The sequence below is a fragment of the Lutjanus erythropterus genome, chromosome 12 (genome assembly GCF_056507025.1).
Source record: "Lutjanus erythropterus isolate fLutEry1 chromosome 12, fLutEry1.hap2, whole genome shotgun sequence".
Taxonomy (NCBI): domain Eukaryota; kingdom Metazoa; phylum Chordata; class Actinopteri; order Lutjaniformes; family Lutjanidae; genus Lutjanus; species Lutjanus erythropterus.
Window position 1 is genome coordinate 26,007,382 of NC_139328.1, and position 19,714 is coordinate 26,027,095.

General features: G+C 39.2%; 1 protein-coding gene across 1 annotated transcript in view; it reads right to left on the reverse strand.

Annotated features, from left to right (window-relative positions):
* Nucleotides 1–13,530: 13,530 nt before the first annotated feature.
* The window catches only part of LOC146318071 (receptor-type tyrosine-protein phosphatase N2-like), a 299,017-nt gene continuing 292,833 nt past the window's right edge, over nucleotides 13,531–19,714 (reverse strand). Inside the window, exons 22-23 of the mRNA XM_084731518.1 lie at nucleotides 18,572–18,645; nucleotides 13,531–15,812 (exon numbers count right to left, since the gene is read on the reverse strand). Coding sequence (XP_084587644.1) covers nucleotides 15,741–15,812; nucleotides 18,572–18,645 — 146 coding nt within the window. The 3' untranslated portion in view covers nucleotides 13,531–15,740. The remainder of the gene's footprint in view (nucleotides 15,813–18,571; nucleotides 18,646–19,714) is intronic.

The window sequence follows — 19,714 nt, forward strand, 5'->3', positions numbered from 1 at the left end:
TAAAGGCTTGAATCCTGCGCCCAGTCAGAGACAGCCATACAGGCCGCTTTTATTTATTTATTTATTTATTTATTTATTTATGTATTTATTTTGTAGGGTGCCTAATACAGAACAAGGTGCCCAAACAAATAAAAGGGTTGGCCTGTTTTATTACCTCACTGATGACGTTACAGTTCACATATTTTTTTTAGGTTATATGAGCTCAGAGATGATGTCATCAGTTCAAAAGCATCAACATGTACTGTGACATCACAGATGATGACATCACAGATGATGTCACGGTTGATGACGCCACAGTGACGTCACAGGTGCAGAAGTTAGTATATATAGGTCGAGCAGATGATTATAGACTAAGTTCAAGCCAACCCGCTCCCTTACAGGATGACTTAAGGGGCAGGTTGCCAACAGGCCCGTGGCTACGATGGTTGTACTCGTAGCCTGAGTGTTCCGTGTAGAACACTCATAGGGGCCTGTTGCACCAGGGAGGTGTAAGCCTTCCTCTGGTTGAACGCAACCCGTTCCCTTACAGGACGATGGTCAAGGGCGGTATCTATACTTGGACTCAAGTACTGGGGTTGAGTACTTTGTCCACTACTGGTTGCAAGGTATATACCGTTATATTGTTCAGCCCTAATCCAAATTATTTTATTATTACAAGTATTATTATTGCTTATTAGTTACCTGCATATTTGTGTGAAGGTACTGAGAAGGAAAAGTTCAGACATAATGTGACCATCCCATGAAAGAGGAAGAAAGTCTTCTGTGTACAATGTATCTTGTCTAGATGACACCTATCTATTTCCTGTGCCTTCTGTGCTGAGAGAGAATACCACGGAAACTGTACAGTAACTGTCTGTACCACATTTAGGAGACAGAATTGATTTTATACAATGCTATCAGTGTCAAGCCTGATAATTCAGCTGAATAATTCTGTATTCAGGTGGATTCAGGCAGACAGTAGACAGCAGATGGACAGCATCTGGACAAAGAAACAGTCTGACAGAATAGCCGGATGGCAAAACGAAGCATGAATGATGTTATGTTATGATGATGTTGTATTGTTAACAAAGAATGGAATCAAATATATATTAAACACAATTATGTATATATGTATATGTGTATATATGTAATTATGTCATTATTCCTGTAATGCATGTAGATATAAAATGCAGATTCTAGTTGTCCAGATCAAGGAATGAGCTATAATATACAGTTTTAAATTGTGTCATAGAGGATGACCAAAAATTACAGTACTACTTCTGACAGCCTCATTTAAGTTAACCATCCTGCTCTTGTCCACTAAAATATCTGGTGCCATCTACCATCTGCCTGAATCCATGTGAACGCAGCATTACCATTGCATCCTACTTTATTCATTCACATTCATCGAGAAAACACAAAACTCACGTCCAAAATGTTGAAGAGTTGTGTGAATATCCTTAAAAAGGGCGATGTTGGGGAGGATTTGGGAGTAAGTAAACTGTCCCCACTGCATAGAAACAAGGCTGATTGAATAAAATTACATTAGTAATGAATAAAATAGTTACTCCCTTGACTTAATCATCTGCAGAGAGAGAAATCGTACTATATCAGGACATTCTCTTGTCCTCCATCAGCTAAGAGTTTGCTCGCTTGCTTCCAGTTAGGTAGCGGTGTCACTGCCATTAAGTGGCTGTTGTATCTTATTGCTTTGTTGCTGACTTTGATCAAATAGCAAAACATGACACTAGAGGGGTGTCTCCAGGAATGATGCTACAGCGTACTTTCAGCATCATACAGTGAAGAGCGAAGCACAAGGGCACTGACCAAGCTGCCATATTTGATGCGATGGGAGTAAGGACGTAACCTGACACGTAGAACACTGAATCATCTGGGAAGTCATCTTTAGAAACTGTTTGGAAAAAGGCAGGCAAAAAAAACACTTGACAGGTGATTGGATGAACAATCTGTCAAGTACATCTAACATGGTTTAACTTTAACCAGTCCGATCAAACTCTTGCCAAAGTAGGTGAGAGCAAAATCGTCTTTTCCAGGGAGAAAAGACTTCAATGCTCTCCAGCTCTGATATAACTGATGCTATTGCAGTACCTACTATAACCACTCCAGGAGCCACAATTGTTGTTTGAAATTAGTTGCTTCCATGGGTTCCATGGATGCTTCTCCCTGTCATCGCACCTAAAACCAGTGCCAGTAATCCCTAGGACGCTGATTGGCTGCACCACTTTTGACGTGGACACAAATGGATACAGTATATATGAAGCTACCACCTACCAGCACCTCTGAAGTTCACTAATTAACAGATTATATCTTGTTTGTTTGATCCATGCAAAAACCAAAGTGTAAAAATGATCAATCGTTTTGTGCTAGACTCCAGGAAGTTACTGGTCACTTTTTCATCTTGTATATATTTTGATCTGTGGTTTTGTTCTTTAGTGTCCATCTTTTGTATTTTGTACCCCTGTACTGTGGTAGCAGTTGGGTATGTTAATAAAACACAAAATTAAGCCTGTGAAAGCTCAGCACAGGCAGACAGAGTCCTATTGGCTCCTCTCATGGGGACTGATTAGTGTTACTGAGCTGTTTCACTCAGCTGTTCCATAATATATGTCCCAGCCTGCGGGAGGGCTGACTGACTTTTAGGCTGCATTGGTCTGGAGCCGCTTTGTAATACCAAGCAGAATCCAAACCAAGCATCAAATTTATTTCTGTTGATGCTGCACTCACTGGATGTCAAGTATGGATGTTTTTACTCAGTGGGTTGCTTCTTTTAATTCCAGACTGAAAACCTGATATCTGCAGAGAGTGAACAAGAAAATGCATCATTACCTGCACTGATCAAAGAACCTCACCCTTACAGCCCCGCGTAGTTCTCAGGTGTTACCGTGCACTTGATTTTAAGTCAGAACTTAGGATTTCCTGCATGGCTGTGACTCTGGAGGTCAGATAGTTTCTCAATCCTCAGTTCCCAAATTCAGAAACATGCCCCTGGGACACTGCCCAGCACCAAATGTCAGCTCAGACAAGTTAGAGAGAAGACGATGGAAAAAAGTGAAACATAGCAGTTAAAGAACCAGTTATTTTTCTCAGGAGTTTCTCAGACCAAACCAGAGTTAAAAGGAGAGTGAATACTGGACTTATGACTCCAATTGAATGCTGATGTTGCTCCATGACTGCTGGATGTGTAGGCAACTGTGTACTAACATGTTCTGATGTTTTCTGACCATAAATGGCTAGAAATTGATTAATGCACATACCTTTGGTTACATAAAAATCAGTCGAAAGGAATGGTGCAACAGTTACTGTGTTTTCTTACATGTGGTCTGTGGTCTATGAACCAGGGTGAAACAGCTAGACTGTCCAAAAAAAAAAGAAAAAGAAAACAGTATTTCTCTTTTCAAGAATATTATCAAGTTTGTGCTGTTATCCTCCTGTTTGTTTCCAATCACATTTGCAGAAAATAGTCAACTTGAAGAGTAAAGTTAAATGGTGAAAGTTGTAGTTGAGGTGAAATACATTACACAACTTCTTAAAGTGCTGGAACATAAAATTAAGGAAACAATCTATATGTTAAGCCTTTTAAACTTCTTAAAAGTTTTTAAGTTTTGGTTTAAAGATCCCTTCAATTCAGGGGTGTGTTTTTTCTTATGTTTATGCCCACTAAAATGTCTGGCCTTGAATCTGTGCAAAGTTTCTCACAAGAGAGGTGTTTTCGCATTCCTGCAATGAACAAGGAGATGTCTACATACTTTCCTAAAATGCGAGAGTCAAACATACCCTGGGCAAGCTAGATTCAAAAGCCAGTCGCAGTCTAATATCTTTTATACAGGCTAAGAAACCTGAAACAAACATAATCATATCAGAGTACTTTTACATGGACTAGCCTACTTTAATATCTGGATGGGAAAATATGAATTAAACAATATTAATTAGTAGATTTATAACAAAAACAAGAGGAACTGAATAAAGGCTTTTAAAAATGACAAAATTACAATACTTGTCTGTAAAACCAGCACTTAAAATAGGAAATAAAATACAAGTCCCCGCCTTGCAACACATGAAACCAATGCAATTTCAGCTGTGATCGTCCTTCATGTCCACCGACACACATCATATCCATCACAGTCTCCATTCTAATTCTCCCACGTGCACATGTCAGTCTGGTCCGGCAGCCGCACATCATTTGTAATTATGCAAAACAGTCCTTTCTCGTCGCATGGAGGAAAGCAATTTTTCTATGCAAATGGTTAAATTCCCCGTGAGGGCCACCATTGGATGCGTGCTTATAAACGTGCTAATGATGAGTGGCGGCGGGCGATATTGGGGGCAGCGCACGTGTGACACTGATGAAAATGATCAACTAAATGCCAGAAGTGTCCTCACAACGGATGAACTGGGCAGGGGAGATAGGACCAAGTGGCGCACTGAGAGTTGCAGCCATAGCCATTAGTAATCCAATTGGACGAAGCAGTAATGAGAAAAGATCTGAGGGGTGATTTAAATTAAAGAGTTTATTTTTTTCATTTTAATAATTTCCTTCAAGTCTCTTTGAGATGCAGGTTAAAGTGATAATCGTTCAAATCCTGCATAGAGCCATTAAAATATACCTGAATTTGTATGGTTGTGATTGGATTGTAAATATAACTGGAAATTGGGCTCAAACCTTTAAACTGCCCTCATTCACCTTCATTGAGAAGATTTAACACCAGTGAAACAACCTACTGATTGTCAGAAACCTGCAGTTTAGTTTAGAGTTTACAACAAGACTGCAGGGCCCGACTTCCAGGGACAGAAAAATCCATATGAAAGAAAAAAATGAACAAGATCATGACACCTGGTTTGTCCAAGGATGATCTTTGACACTGAATGTGACTTAGAATCTAAGTCAGATACTAAGTTTCTCAACATTTTGAGATACTAAGTCATAATTCTGAGATAAGTAAGCCATTATTTAAAAAAAAAGTTTCTCATAATAATGACTTTGAATAATGACTTCATTTTTTTCCTTCATCATATTGGCAGATATGGGCTTCCATATACAGTGGCAGCGTACATGAAGTCACAAAAGAGCTAACATACAGGTGGATGACACTGGTCTGTCAGCACAACAGAAATCATAGTTATCCTAAACAAAATATTTTGTCTTTAAATAGAAAAAAAAAAAAGAAAATAATCTTAATATTGTTTCCCACATAAAAAAAAACTTAATTATGATTCATACTTGTGTTGTTAGTAACAATTATATTGCAACATTATTAGACCATTTCACAAATCATGAAAGCCAAGCTACTCAAACCATGCTTTGTATTTTGGTCATGATAACTGTAGCTGTCTTTCCATCACTGTACTATTAACTCATATTTTGAAGTATCGTATTAGAAAAGGTTGATGGAAACAGCAAAATTTGAAAACAAATCTCTTAATTTCTCAAAAACAGTTTAAATGCGAGATCAAAAAACACTTTTTCCACTATTTCTAGTTCCCTTACAAAAAAAAAAAAAAGAAAAAAAAAAGATGTTTTTACCTATTTGACAGGGACAGCTGAAGACTAGATGGGAACGTGGAAGGAGAGAGTTTGGATGATGAAATCAAACCCAGGCTGGTGTGATAAAGACTAAGCCTCATACATGGTGCACATGCTCCACCAGATGAGCTACTGTGGTGCCACTTCTGAATAAGTTCTGACATAGAAAACATTTAACTCGCATGACTGCTTAGTTGTTTCTGCTCTGACAATTTCCTCATCGCTTCCGTGGCTCTGTAATACATCCATTATCGCTCCACACGAATCTCATGGAACCTTCCTCACATTATTACATGAAACTAGCAGAAATGGCATTTTCTATCATGCTTTCTACATTGTTTTTCACCATTTGAGGTTCGACTAGCGCTCTTTTAAATACATCATCTTTTTGCGCCCTTCTGCAATGGTATGATGATTTTCCAACTGGAGAAAGGGAACCACCAACAATAAACCAACTCTTACTATTTGTGTAATGGTAGTAGATGGAAATAATAATTCATTTGCATTTTCTTTTGTCCATTTACTTGAAATTGGGTTAAAATTTATGATACATTTGGATTAAAACATGGTTAGTGAGTCATGCTATGATCCTGTTGGGTATTAAAGACATGAATACCTGTCTTTACTTCTTGTTGTTTTAGCAGTTTCGTCCAAATTTAGCAAGAACTGAGCTCAGCTGCGAGAGGCAGGGATTAAGTCATCACAAATGATCCTCCAAAATAGCAGAGTAAGTTGTGCACATGGTGTAAGATCTGAATTACTTTAACAATGTCCGAACTGTCCGTGTGAACGTGCAAACAGAGCCATTAAGCCCCTCTGTGCCTTTTAAACAAGTACTCATCCCATTACAGCTCAGTGGCAGGAGTCTGCTGGTGTTGGAGGCTCCCAGGTGAGATTTTACGACTGTGTTTTATTTCATGTGCTCTCAGTAAACCCTCAGATAAATAATCAGTTAAAACTGACTGTGTTCCGACAGTGAGTGTGTGTGTGTCTCAGTGTGTGATTGCCATTCACACTGACATTTCAGAGATGATGAGTCACACCGTCGACAACACCTTCTATTGATCACTAAACAGCCACAGAATATCCAACTGCGTGTGTACGCTCCTCGCAGACTAATGTACGAACGGGGACAGAATATTTGAACCGCCAATGTGAAACTGCAGACGTCTCATTTCAGAACAAAACTGCTGCATCCGTCTGTGAACTGCAATAAGCCTTTCTGATTTCTTCTCGCTGCAAGAATAACAATGGCCCATTAGAAGCCCCAGCAGTGACACAGCGAACAGCTACTCTATGGTTTTACAAATAGCAGCAGATGATTTTGAACTGCACACAGACATGACTGCTGACTTTTAGGGAACCTCATTAGCTGGCGGGAGAATAACTGTCAATATTTCAGTTGAAGTGTTGTGGGGACTGATAGCCACAATGATATTGTAACTGCATGCTTGGGCATCTTGTTTAGATGTAAAATAAAGTGAACGATTGTGAGTCTCACTGCATAATGCTGCTGTCTGCAGGGGAAAAAAAACTTGAGTCAATTATGTTTCGTTTCCATTTTCACTTGCATTGAAAGTTCTCATAGTCATTTATTTGCAGAATGAGATTCATGACCTCTCAGGTCCTTAAAAGCCCCATTGTACAATTTCAAATATGCCTCTGTGTCAAAGGGAATAAACATTTCTGCATTCCTGAAAACTTAATTTTTGCAAATGTGTGTTTGTGTATGCGTGGGCTGCACAAACTTTCTTGCATCAAGAGCATAAATCCAACCACAGTGGTTTGGATTTGAGAACAAGATTATCTATTAATCATAAGTCTTTTAATAAAATCCTCAAGCCATCTACGTAATGCAACAAATAAGTAACCAATTTTGTAACTGACCTGAAGCTCCAAATGCACAACTTGTAGGTAGAACAAGGTCAAAGAAAGGTTTATTCGGGTTAAACCAAAAAGACAAAAGAGGCAGGGAAGTCCAAATGAAACACAGAGAATGGTTTATATAAATGTTACAACCCCAAGTTGGGCTAGGGGATGAGGGGTGCAACATTAATTAAATATAACCGGGGGAAAAAGGAAGGAAGGAAAACTGAGACAAAGGTGTAACCAAAAGGTTCTTTTATTATGTGTCAAATTAAGTTAATTAAACATAAGGGTTAACTTAACATACTAAATCAAACAACAAATACATACAAGACAAGTGTCCATGCTAGCCAAAATGGCTGACAAAGACACATGGACAAAGACAAAGACAACAAAATGCAGACCTCCATCTGCCGAATGGCCCACTGGCCCTGACATGTGGACTACTGTCCACCGAATGGCCCACTGGCCCCGAATGGCTGCATTCTCCAGGTTTTTAAGCACCAGGTCCTGATTGCAGAGCAGCTGCACCTGATGCCAATCACTGCAATCTGCAAGGGGGGAGGGGCAGAACCTGGGCACAGGAGAGCACAGCACCACACAGACACTGTGGCATGTTTAGAGGTGTGTGTTTAGAGGCCACTAGAGGTGGATTAAACTAACTGTGTTTTCAGTTAAATTAAACATGTACATGAAACAGATTTTATTTTGTTGCTTGTATGAATATTTCACTGGAAAGTAAATGTGTGCGCACAAATTCAGAACATCAGACAATAAAAGCAAAACTATCTGCATGGCTACAGTGACTATATTTATATGTACAATCATTTTTCACTATTATTCCGAATATACCAGTATTTTGAATATCATGCCAGTCATGTGAGCAGTGGAGGTGCCACAATATCAATTTAAAATAAAAAAAATTATCAAAATGAGTGAAATTAAAAATCAGTGGAAGGATTCTCACAGTATTTCTTTTTGTCTCCTCCCTACTTGCAGCATTCAGCGTGTATCTGAACACTTCAAAGAAGACATAGCATAGCTTACTGGGTATTATATCACCCTTGACACCATAGGCTCTTTTGATCTTTTTAAAAAAGAAAACATAAATGGCAGTTGTTAGGCAATAAAACCAATAATCCCAACTGAATTGTGACCTTGAAATTAAAAAGTCAAATCAAACCATAGATTTAGATAATCACCCCTAATAAACAACATTCTGTTGGGATATTCTGAATTAGGCCTAATATGAGTGCAGCATTTTCAAATTAAGACATGTGGGGTATGCTGATATTGATCGGATTTTTGGAGCATTCATTAGACATGTATATATTACATTCAGAATAAGCATCTCAGTTGGGGTTTTTGCTGTAGTTTGCAACACATGGCCTTTTTGTTTAATACAGTCAGCCCTGTGTGTAGCTAACAAACTAAACCAACAGTTTGCATGTCAGTGTGTTGAATTAAACAAGATGCCGGACCTAAAATTGCAGGCAGGAGCGATGCTTAAACAGTTCAAATGTATTTTAATCATAAATAATGTTCTACAGACTTACACTCAAGACTGGATGGTCAAAACCAAAGATAAACCCAAAAACAGAAACAGAGAAACACAAGGACCAAATAGACAAGGAACTAATCAGACACAGGTGAAACAAATGCTAATCGAAAAAGGTGGGAAAAGGACAAAGACAGGAAGTAAAGTCAAGACACATGAGGGAGGATCAGGACTACAAAATGAAACTCCACCCCAAACCATTGCAAGGCTGGGGTGGAGAAGACATACACAAAAGAAAAACCCACATTTCTGATTGGAAAGAGAAACACAGATACTTTAAAATATTATAAAAGACTTGGATATCAACAGGTTTTTGGTTATGCGCAAAAATAAAAATTAAATATATAACAGGACAACATCATTATGTTAATCAGAATGTGCACAGTGCTTTTTTGGAATAATGACAAAAGATTGAATATTTTTGGGTAGCCTCATGGTTCAGATGGTAGCGTGTTTTCCCTGTGTACAGAGGCTGTGAGCCCTCTGCAGTGGTCATGGGTTCGACTCCAGCCCATGGTCCTTTTGCTGCATGTCATTCCTCCACTCTCTTTCCCCCTTTCCTATTGTATCTTCAGCTGTCCCATAAATAAAGGTTTAAAATCGGCCTAAAATGTGTGTATTTTGTGCATGTAAACATCGTCATCGTAGTGTTTATTACACAGGTGGAGCAAAGTGGAGTCACCTGCATGTCCACATTCTGAGCAGTTGCTCAAAGGCAGTGAGGGAGGCACAGATGGAGTCATCACTGAAGCCATCAGTGCAGGATGCAAACCATTTGCAGGCAACCCGGCTCTCTGTGAGGCACTGGCTGCTGTTGGGTGTAACTAAAGTTCCCTAACCAAATTGTGACCAGATACCATTCTCCTGTCCCAGTCCACTAAACAAGTGTCAGCGGTTCTGTCAGCTGTCAGAACTGACAGTACCTTGGGAAGACCGCTTGGAAGAGGCCTTTGAGAGGAAGCTTGCCAAGTATGAGCAACTGGCCAGCAGGTGTCAACAAGCCAGATGTAAAGAAAGGTGTCTCCCAGTAGAAGACGGAGGCAGGGGTTTTGCAGCCCAATCCCTGTACAAAGCCTTCAGTTCAGTGGGCATCAAAGGAGTAAGGAAGAGAAGATCCATCCACAATACCACAGAGGCAGCAGAGAAAGCCTCTAGATAGCTGCTCAAAAGAAGAGATCCATGAGGAACGGACTAGTTAGCTAGCCAGCTGGACACAAGCTGGGGTCTGATCAGTCTCAGCTGTCACCTAGAGGAGTGTGTATGATGTTGAAACACCTGATGATTCCAGGAACATCCCTGAAGATCTGTCCAGAAACATCAGTTTGACTTTGAGCAACTAACAACTTAATTCCCAATAAAAAAATTTGACACAATGCAAATTACTGGAAGCAATAGGTAAGGCAAGTAAAGTTTAATTGTCTAGCACCTCTTCAAAGACACGGATAATTCAAAGGTACAGAAGAAGATTAGACACAAAGGTTTTTTTTTCTTTTTTAAAATCTCATACAATGAACTTTTCAAAGCAGACTTTGTAGCTGTTATCATGTGAACTAAATCTAAGGGGCCCAAAACTCGTGCTCATTTGTAGGCTCCTACTTCAAGGTGTCTTTGTCAAATCTATCCTGATCCCAGCTGCTGTGAGTTTGCATATAGAACAATGGAAGGTGCAGTCTGTGTGCAGCTTGGTGTGAAAATACAACACTTAGACACTCTAAATCTACTCATATGACTCATCATTGAAGAAAGCAGCATCTCGCTAAATCGATTTCCCCGCTTCCTACTTTCTAAGTCAACACTGCTGGCCAGCAGCACTAGCTTATGTACCAAGAGCGTTTTCTCCACAATCAATACCAAACTGCTGTTTCACCTGAATAAGCACTCTGAAAAAGCTATTCATCCACTCCGCTTCATCTAAATAGACACTGGTTGAATAATAATGTCAAGTTGATGTCATGCCTATGTGTAAAAAAATAAAAAGAATAGACATTTCATTTTGGCCACAGAATGGCTTTTAAACTGAGGGGCTGATTGTCATCAGTGGGTTTAAAGCAGTGATTAAGACCACAGAAGATCAAGCTAACTGAAATTTTCACTGTTTCACTGGAAAAAGGCCTATCAGATGACAGCATGACTGAGATTGCTCATTGTGCTCCAATAAGGTAGAATTTGCATACATTTTGCAACCCTATGGAGCTTTTTAGCCTCTTTTAAGTCATACTTTTAATTTCACACCACATGTAGTGGACACTTTAGTCTCGGTCTCATCAACCTGTTCTCTGCATGGCAGTTATATTTGACAAAGCCAGCAAAAGCCCTACCTTTATCATCAGTTTTGATAAATAAAAAATGCTTCCTCACATTATATTTCACATGGTTTGGTGTCATCATTATCCATTAAGCATGGCTCAGTTTTTTTTTTCAATATGCTGTGCCCCCAATAGTCCCATTGGACTGGAAACCAAGAACCCCTTATCCCAAAAACAAACTCTCATTCCCACTCCAAAGCAGAGTTGCAGTCATGACAACCTCAACCAAGACCTACTCATGATACTTGGGTTTTGGAGTAATAAGCTGTCAGAACAATGGGAAGTCCCTTTTTGATTTTGTTTTAGCAAAGAGAGACAGCTAAACCAGATAGCTATGGCCTTGAATTGCAATTATTTGCCCATTCGTAGTTGTACCTACAGATGTCTCTTCCCTGCGAAAAACTTTAAAGTACGAAACTGTGAATGAGCAACAGAGTGACGGTGAAGGAGACGAGTAGGTGTTCTAAGACAACTTTCACCGGATGAGTGCAGAATAAAAAGTTGGGATACAGTGAATGACGAGCTGTAAACACCATCTACTGCAAGATGGAGCTTTGTGTGACGCCTAACCTAACGACACTGTATCTGATTTAAAATGCAGCCAGTTGTTCAGTGCTCTATAAAACAGATGTTTCACCGCCCACCCAGATGGTAAAAATGATAGCGTACAATTACGTCCCAAGCACAAGTTTTATGTACAACGGTGGCAAAACAGAAAGAAAGAGACAAAACACAAGTGAGGATTGCATTACAATACCGCATCGACAATGAGACTTTATTCACAAGTTGTTTACACCGATAGAACAAAATATCTTCTGTTTAGTTTTTTTTCTTTTGGTTTATGTACAGTGTTAATGCAACAGACCAGCCATCTATTGAATCTTGATGGAGTGTATGAAAGAAAGAACAGCACTGGAGAAGATGTACTGCATAAAAAATACCCATTATAGCAACTTTAGTTTTGACTCACATTAAAAAATAGCCGATAGAATCAGATAATTATGTTTTTTTCAATGCACTTTTCACTTGTATCCACATTTGTGTAACATACATGACAGTACCTTTAAAAAGGCAGAGAAGATCTCTTCCTACATTAAACAAGCTGTTATAAGGAGCATTTCTTGCAGCATGTTTCAGTTTTGTGATGAAAAATGGAGTTGATTCCAACCACATGACACCAGCTTGCTGCAGTGTTACATCATATTGATACTGCACTACCTTTTAACTCATTTTAACCACGATCTGCACTGTTTAGACATGATAATCCTTGGCTTTTGCACTTGTAAGGTCATTAGAGCTTCTCGTGCAACACATAGTCTGAAATAAAGTGAAGAAATAAACCAACATTGTTTGCTTCAGGAGTTTTGCAAAGATCATCTCGAGGCCACAGGAAAGTACAGCACACTAATTTTCTGAATAAATAGCCGTGCACTAGTAGCATAGTGTATGCAAGTCATATTATTGGTGATTCACATTAGATTGGACAAACTAAACTAGACTTTGATGGATAGAATCTGTCAGCCAATTGAAAGGAGTGATATCAACTTCATATTACATAAAAGAGCTGGTTTCCCAAAGACATCTTGAGATTGTGTGTTGAGTGTTCATACCAAGCATATTAATAGTGTTTTGTAGTGTTCAACCTGAATATGAAGTATGTTCTTATCGAACTTGCTTTGAATACAATCCCAATCAACAAGAACTTAACCATAAAACCCAAGGTTTTACTGTTATTATTTCTCTCAGCACACAAACATGAAGGTTTATGGGTAGGCCATGGAAGCCTTTCCTTGTGCTGCAGGAATCTGGACTGCGGGATCCAAATGAAAGTCATATACATTTGAGAGCTTGCCAAACAAGTTCACACTTACTGATTATGTCTATTACTGCCAGGTTAATCTCTCTGTGTTTAGCGGTATACCAGAGTTTTCAAATCTGCAGTCCTGGGTGATATTCGTGCACTGGTGCGGCAGTCATGATACGTTTTACATCAACCACCAATGATCGGTGAATGATTTGTGGCAGCCATTGGTTTCTAATCATTTCCATACAATATGACAATCAACTAGTAGAAATTTCCTACATTTAATGTTTGTTCAGGTTTAATTATTTTGTGAAAAGTTCACTCTGCATTATCTGGTAACAACAATAATCTTTTTTTTTTTAACCAATGGCTGCTTGGAATATAGGTAAAATAGCCTACTGTATGTTCAAAAATGCAAAACACAGGAATATGATTTGGTTAGCAGCAATGTCAATTACAAGCAATCTGTAGCAAATTGGCAAAAACATGCTCCTTTAATTTACAACAGAACAAAAACCCAATTAGTCCGAAGACACTTTTGGGAAAACCAGCTGACGAGTTTCACGGCAATACAGGTTCAGCTACTGTACACGTACAAATCATCCATTAATGCTACATAGAAGAGCTGCTATTCAGAAGCAAGACTATCCTCTTTTATCATAAAAGTACTCGTCAGAAACACTTTATTTTATAATGGACTCATTCCAGTGCTTTGTGGTTCAAAAGAATTAATGATTAATTATTTAAAGTACAAAAAATACTGCTGTTGAACTGATTCAAAGACTCTCAAAGACAAAGTTTTGGACAGAAGGCAACTTTCTGCCCCGAGATTATTAAAGTCTGCACGTTCTTCAGTGTTTATCAGAGGGATTTTCATTAAGTAGCAGCACAGCAAACCTTTAATCCACAGGTTAATCCGCTGGAATAAGGCCATTTTAAAATGAAGCGTTTCACACTAGCCTCGTTTCCAGGTGGGTGGACACATTTACCAGTCCATCTACTGTGTTTTTTATTAAGGCAGACATGAGTGTAACTTCACTGACAAGCCACAATATTGGTTGTCCACAAGAGATAACGATTCAGGTTGAAGAAACACAATATTGCTTCTACTAGGATAATGAAAATTACACATTGAAAAAAAATATATATGCATGTTTTCTTTCACCTCACATCCAGTACCAGCAGCTTTTTAATTTTTTTTTTTCCTAAAATAAGTTGAAAATTGCAGCTGTTTAATGGTGTTGCCACAAATTGGGGCAGTTTTTCATCACTTACTGTTCAGAAAAATAATCCTCACTCATTTAGAGTATTTTGTCTTATATCTATCTCACTGATCAACACTGGGCTCTGATGAGAGACACTCTATCGTAGTGCATGAAAACATATCAGAAAGCATGGCACAAAAAATTAGACACAAATACGACTGTGATACAGACATGATGATCAACATCACACACACTCAAAACAGAGACCAGTCAAGGGCGCCAGTTCAGTAAAATGACATGGCAGAACATGAATTGGAAAGTTAAAATCACATCTAGGGCTGCTTGTTGTTAATGACCACTCTCTGCTTATCATTGCTATTAATCAATTCATTATTTGTCAACCAAATTTCAAAATATTGTGGAAAATGCCTTTTGCAGCGACTGTGAGGCCTAGGAGATGTTGTCAAACTTGTTAATTAAAAAGATAACTGTTTTAATTAAAAGTAGTCACATAAATTTGGTACTTGTGAATTCTGTTCCCATGTAGTTATATTGGTAATCTGCAAGAGTCAATAACTGTTATATATTTCCTCATAATTTCACTTTTTTGGTCATTTTCCCCAATACCTTTTGTGCAGAGACAATAACTTTGAGAGTACAAGCTGATATCAACTTGTCATGAAAGTAGAAAAAACTTTTGAAACCTCAAAGCAGTTTGAAGCCTGAGCCTCGTGCTCACAGGGATTACTTTAACATATGTTTACCTCATTATTTGAAATTTGGGCAACTTTTAATATGAACATCCAACACTGTAACACTATATATGACAGAAGATAAGGGAAAGCATATTAGGCCCCTTTTAAGATCCGACTATCTGGCGAGTGTCACATCTTGCCACACCTAACTGACGCCCATGAGGTCAGCCTTCATCTATAAACATAAACTATGATAAATATACTCTTAACAGAACATAGAGAAACATATTTATCAATCTATCAAAATGTGTTTGAATGTCACTTTGGAAAACAGGCTGCATGGATCATTACAATAGAAGGAAGGTCTATCTATGTACAGGATTGGTTCAACGGTTTCCTGGCACAATGTTTACTAAGAGGGAGGGGAAGAGGTGAACGGAGTGCAAAGAAGAGGAGGGAAGAGGAAATGAATGAAGCATTTGGAAAAAGAAGACAGACTCGAGCAGGACTGGATGGAAGTAAGAGGAGGTGGGATGAAAGAGGAGAAAGGACATGAATAAAGACAAGTGAAAGGAAGACAGCTGGGGAGAGACATAAGGAGGAAACATAAGGATGAGGTGAGTAAAGGTTGGACAGGATGGAAGACAAAGGGGAGAAAAGAAGGTGCACCAAGACAACATGAAAGGGGGGGGAGGAGAGGACAGGAAAAACGACGACGGACACGGAAATGGAGGCAAATAATGGACACAGGAGGAGGGAGGTTCATCAGGAGGAGGTGCTCCTTTCTACTGTGGAAGAGCTTTCAGAATGGCATTCACCTCCTCTGCAACGGCCGTCAACGCAAACTCAAACTGGTCCTGCAGGGAGACAAAGAAAGGAAAACAAGGAGAGGAAGAACATTAAAAGGAGCAAAACTGTGGAAAGCAGAATGGATTAGTCATAAGTTTGATTTCGGAAAGAGAGTCCTTTGGCCAGATGATGAACCTGGTGTTCCTTCAAAAACAACGTGGAAAGTGAGCTTTGGCTGGTTAACAAAGTCCTTCAGAATCCTACTTTACCTGCCCACACTTGTATAGTTTCAGTTCGATTTACTAACTGAAATCAGTGTCAGGTCATCATAGTCCAGCTGAGAGAAGCTCTGAGTTCCTAAAAAATCTTGACACATTACATCAGACAGAATTTTCAACATCTGAGTCCAAAACCATGGGCATTAATGTGCTGCTGTAAGAGCCTCCACTCCTCTGATTTCAGGCTTTCAACAAGACTGTTGAACCAGGCTGCAGGGATTTGCTCCCATTCAGCCACAATAGCATGTTGGATGTCGGATGGCAAGATTTGGCTCCAGTTCTTCACAAAGGTGTTATATGAGGTTGAGGTCAGGCCAGTCGACGTTCTTTCACACCAGACTGGAACATGGTTTACACAGGGGGGGTTTACACATGCAGTCTATCCTTGAAATGTTCAGGAACATTTCCTGCATGAGGTCATGTGTGAAGAGTAGCAGGAATAAAAATGCTGGTACAGCTGTGTTGTGAGTGAAAGCAGTAACATTGTAGCGTTGTTTCAAGTAGCTCACAAAAAACGTTACCTATCTTGAAAACTTGTTGAATATTAAATACATTACAAGAACACAGGGGACAAACAGCTCCTCACTCCCACTATTTTCATGAAAATAATCATCACTGCACACATATACATCCCACCTCGCCCCTTCTTTTTCTTCTTCTGTTCCTTTTCTTGGTAACTGACAACCATAAAAGTTACCTCACCAATTTTGGTAGAAGAAACTAATCCAGTCTCCTCTACATATTAACATATATTTTGAAATATTTACAAGTCATATTTGGTCATGTTGAGAAGACCTGCATATGCTTAACCTTTAGTCTATTGTTTTAACACAGGAAGTGAAAGATTAATGGCCCAAACAACATTTTCCCTCATAAAAATCAGAAACAAAATCTGAGTGCTGAGGCTGAGACTCCTGACCACGAGGGGAATCAATGAGTGTAGAGAGAGCGCCGTGACAGCCGCTTGCCCAGGATACATGGTTTAATAAAGCCTAAATCGATACCACCAATGTTTCACATGCAACCTGGATTTTCTTTCTAATTATGTTCACAGATCAGCCGGTAATTGAAGTTTCCAGACAGGCCGAGCGTCATCGTGTAGAATGACTCTACACGTTTCAGGTGAAGCTCTGAGGCTGTGCAGAAGTGTGATTTACAGTATGCATCCGTGGGATAAATCGTGCATTAATGGTCACTTTATTTAAAAGGGCTCATATTGTGGAATATTATACCAAAAAAATTTTAATATTTACAATTTAAGCGATTAACTTTTGTGACCTCTATCATTCACTCTTTAAATAATTAAAAAAAAGATTAAAATAAAAACTCCACGGAACTCTATTTCCATTTCAAATACTTATTCTTGAGTTTTCATTCAGTCCATAAAACTAAAGCAGAACTTCTGATACCCTGGGAGCAGGTTTTAGCACAGATTATCACCACCCATTTAAATTCTATACATATTCCTCTGTGATCTGGTCAGACCCAACTATAATACCTATTCAATTACTTTTCAGAAATCGATTGATCTTGCCTGATGTGGAGGAATGAGTCCCAAAAAAAGGCTAATCCAGCCTATCTCACGATGTGGAACAAAGACTACCAGCCAACCGATGAAATTTTAATTGAGGTACAACTGATTGTTGGAGAGTCTGGACTGGGGTGTGAAGGTCACAGGTTTGATCCAAGCGACTGTCAACATGAATGAGAATTTGACATTTGTGACCTTGTGGAGACACAAACTCTCCTGATAGTGAAGGAGAATTTTTAACACAGAGATGGCCTGTCTGCTAGACAGCATGTATGATCAGCTGTTGAATGAATAAATCAATATTAATATTGGTAGATTACACAACAGTTTTCCCACTGATCTAATGTGATATTACGCATAGCTTTTTGCTTTGTTTCTGTGTTTGGCTGTCTGACTTTCATTATCAGATAGGTGACGAGAATGTTTTTTTTTTTTTTACCTTTGCTTACATTTGTGCCAAGGAAAAGTCTTGGCAAACTTCACAGTCATGCAGCAATACCACTTTCAGTACGGCAGTAACTCTCATGTAATTACTGTAAATCTAACAGTAATGCTTTGAGGTACAGCCTTTAGTGCGACGGATGTGGCCCATACATTACAACGCAAACAATGTAATGTCAGAGGTCAACGTGGGTAATCAATCATGAATTGCAAACACTGTATGAGAGAAGAACTGTACTTTTAACATTTGGAAGCTGTTGGAAAAGGATAAACCATCTGTCTATCACGTCTATCACAGGCTAATTTCACCCAGTGAGACCATTAAACTAAATGATGTAGTCATAACAAAGTCCATTAATTCTTTGCTATTACCAGCATATGCTCCTTTCACTGACCACTACTATGATATCATTCAGGCCTGAAGACTTGTGAGCTTATGTGTTAAAGAAATGACCTGACCACACTCAACAGGATCTTGTAAATGTAATGCTGGACTGTTAAAATATATTTTGTTTTTGCAGTGTATCAAGTTTTCCATACAAACAGACAGATTGAGGCGTGTGTGTGTGTACGGTACCTTGGTCTGAACCATTCCTGGCCTCTGGTCCCGCAGGTGTTCCAGAGTCGCTGCAATATCAATCTCCTTGGCACCTGTCATACACACACACACACAAAAAGAAACACACACATATGAAATGGCGTTGGACTGTGTTCAAAGCGCCGCCAAGATAATCCAGCTAACATCTGTCAATCTGGTGTTTTATACCGAGTCCCTTCAGAACAGCAAAAGGCGATTACATTCATCCTCTTTGCACAAACAAACACACACACTGACTCTACAAACAGCTAGGTGGTGGTGTTTTGTTGCTGGGGATGAAAAAAGATAAAGAGGGAAAAGAAAGTGTTGGAGAGGACTTTGTGAAGGAAATCACAGGACCACATGCTTGTGGCCTTTTCTGAAAGAAACTGAGCCGATCTTAAAGCTCCTCGCCGGGCTTTGATAGTCGTCCTGTTCACTTTGAGCTCATGAAGGTTGCCCACCAGAGCTCTGTCAGCCCCTGCCAAACTCTGACGTGCCTCTGTGGGTGTATGTGTGTGTGTGTGTGTGTGTGTGTGTGTTGGGGTCCCAGTGTACTTGCCAGTCAGTTTGTCTGAGTGCCAGACTGGCAAGGTGCCCCACAGCTGACGACAGAGTGGCTGCCGGCAGTCGGCTGAATGACCTCTGGCCAAACACTGGTCAGATTAGCAGACATTGTGATACATTACAAGCAGATTATAATTTTTTTAGAGGCAAACAAAGAACTTTATCTGCATTTGAAGTGTATTATCATGTCCTCAATTTGTTAATTACTTTCAGGCTAATGAAGATCTGACCAAGTTGAATCTCATATTTTATGTGTATGTGCTCTGGAGATATTGGCCATAGAGATGTCTGCATTTAATGGAACTAGAGGGCACCTACCTTGTGGTGCTTAAAATAATGAGTAACCAGGTCTTAATTTCTGGAAAGAGAAATTGCTGGGGGGTTTTTTCATTTGTATTTTTTGGTGTTTTGAACACCGCAAGTGCCATCTAGTTCCATTATATTGGAATGAAGCCCGACATCTCCACGGCTGATATCTCCAAAATTCAGCAGCTAACACCAAAATAGGGATAAACAGTACAGGTATAGGAAGAAAACTATGTATTTTTGATTTTGGGGTGAACTGTCCTTTTCAAT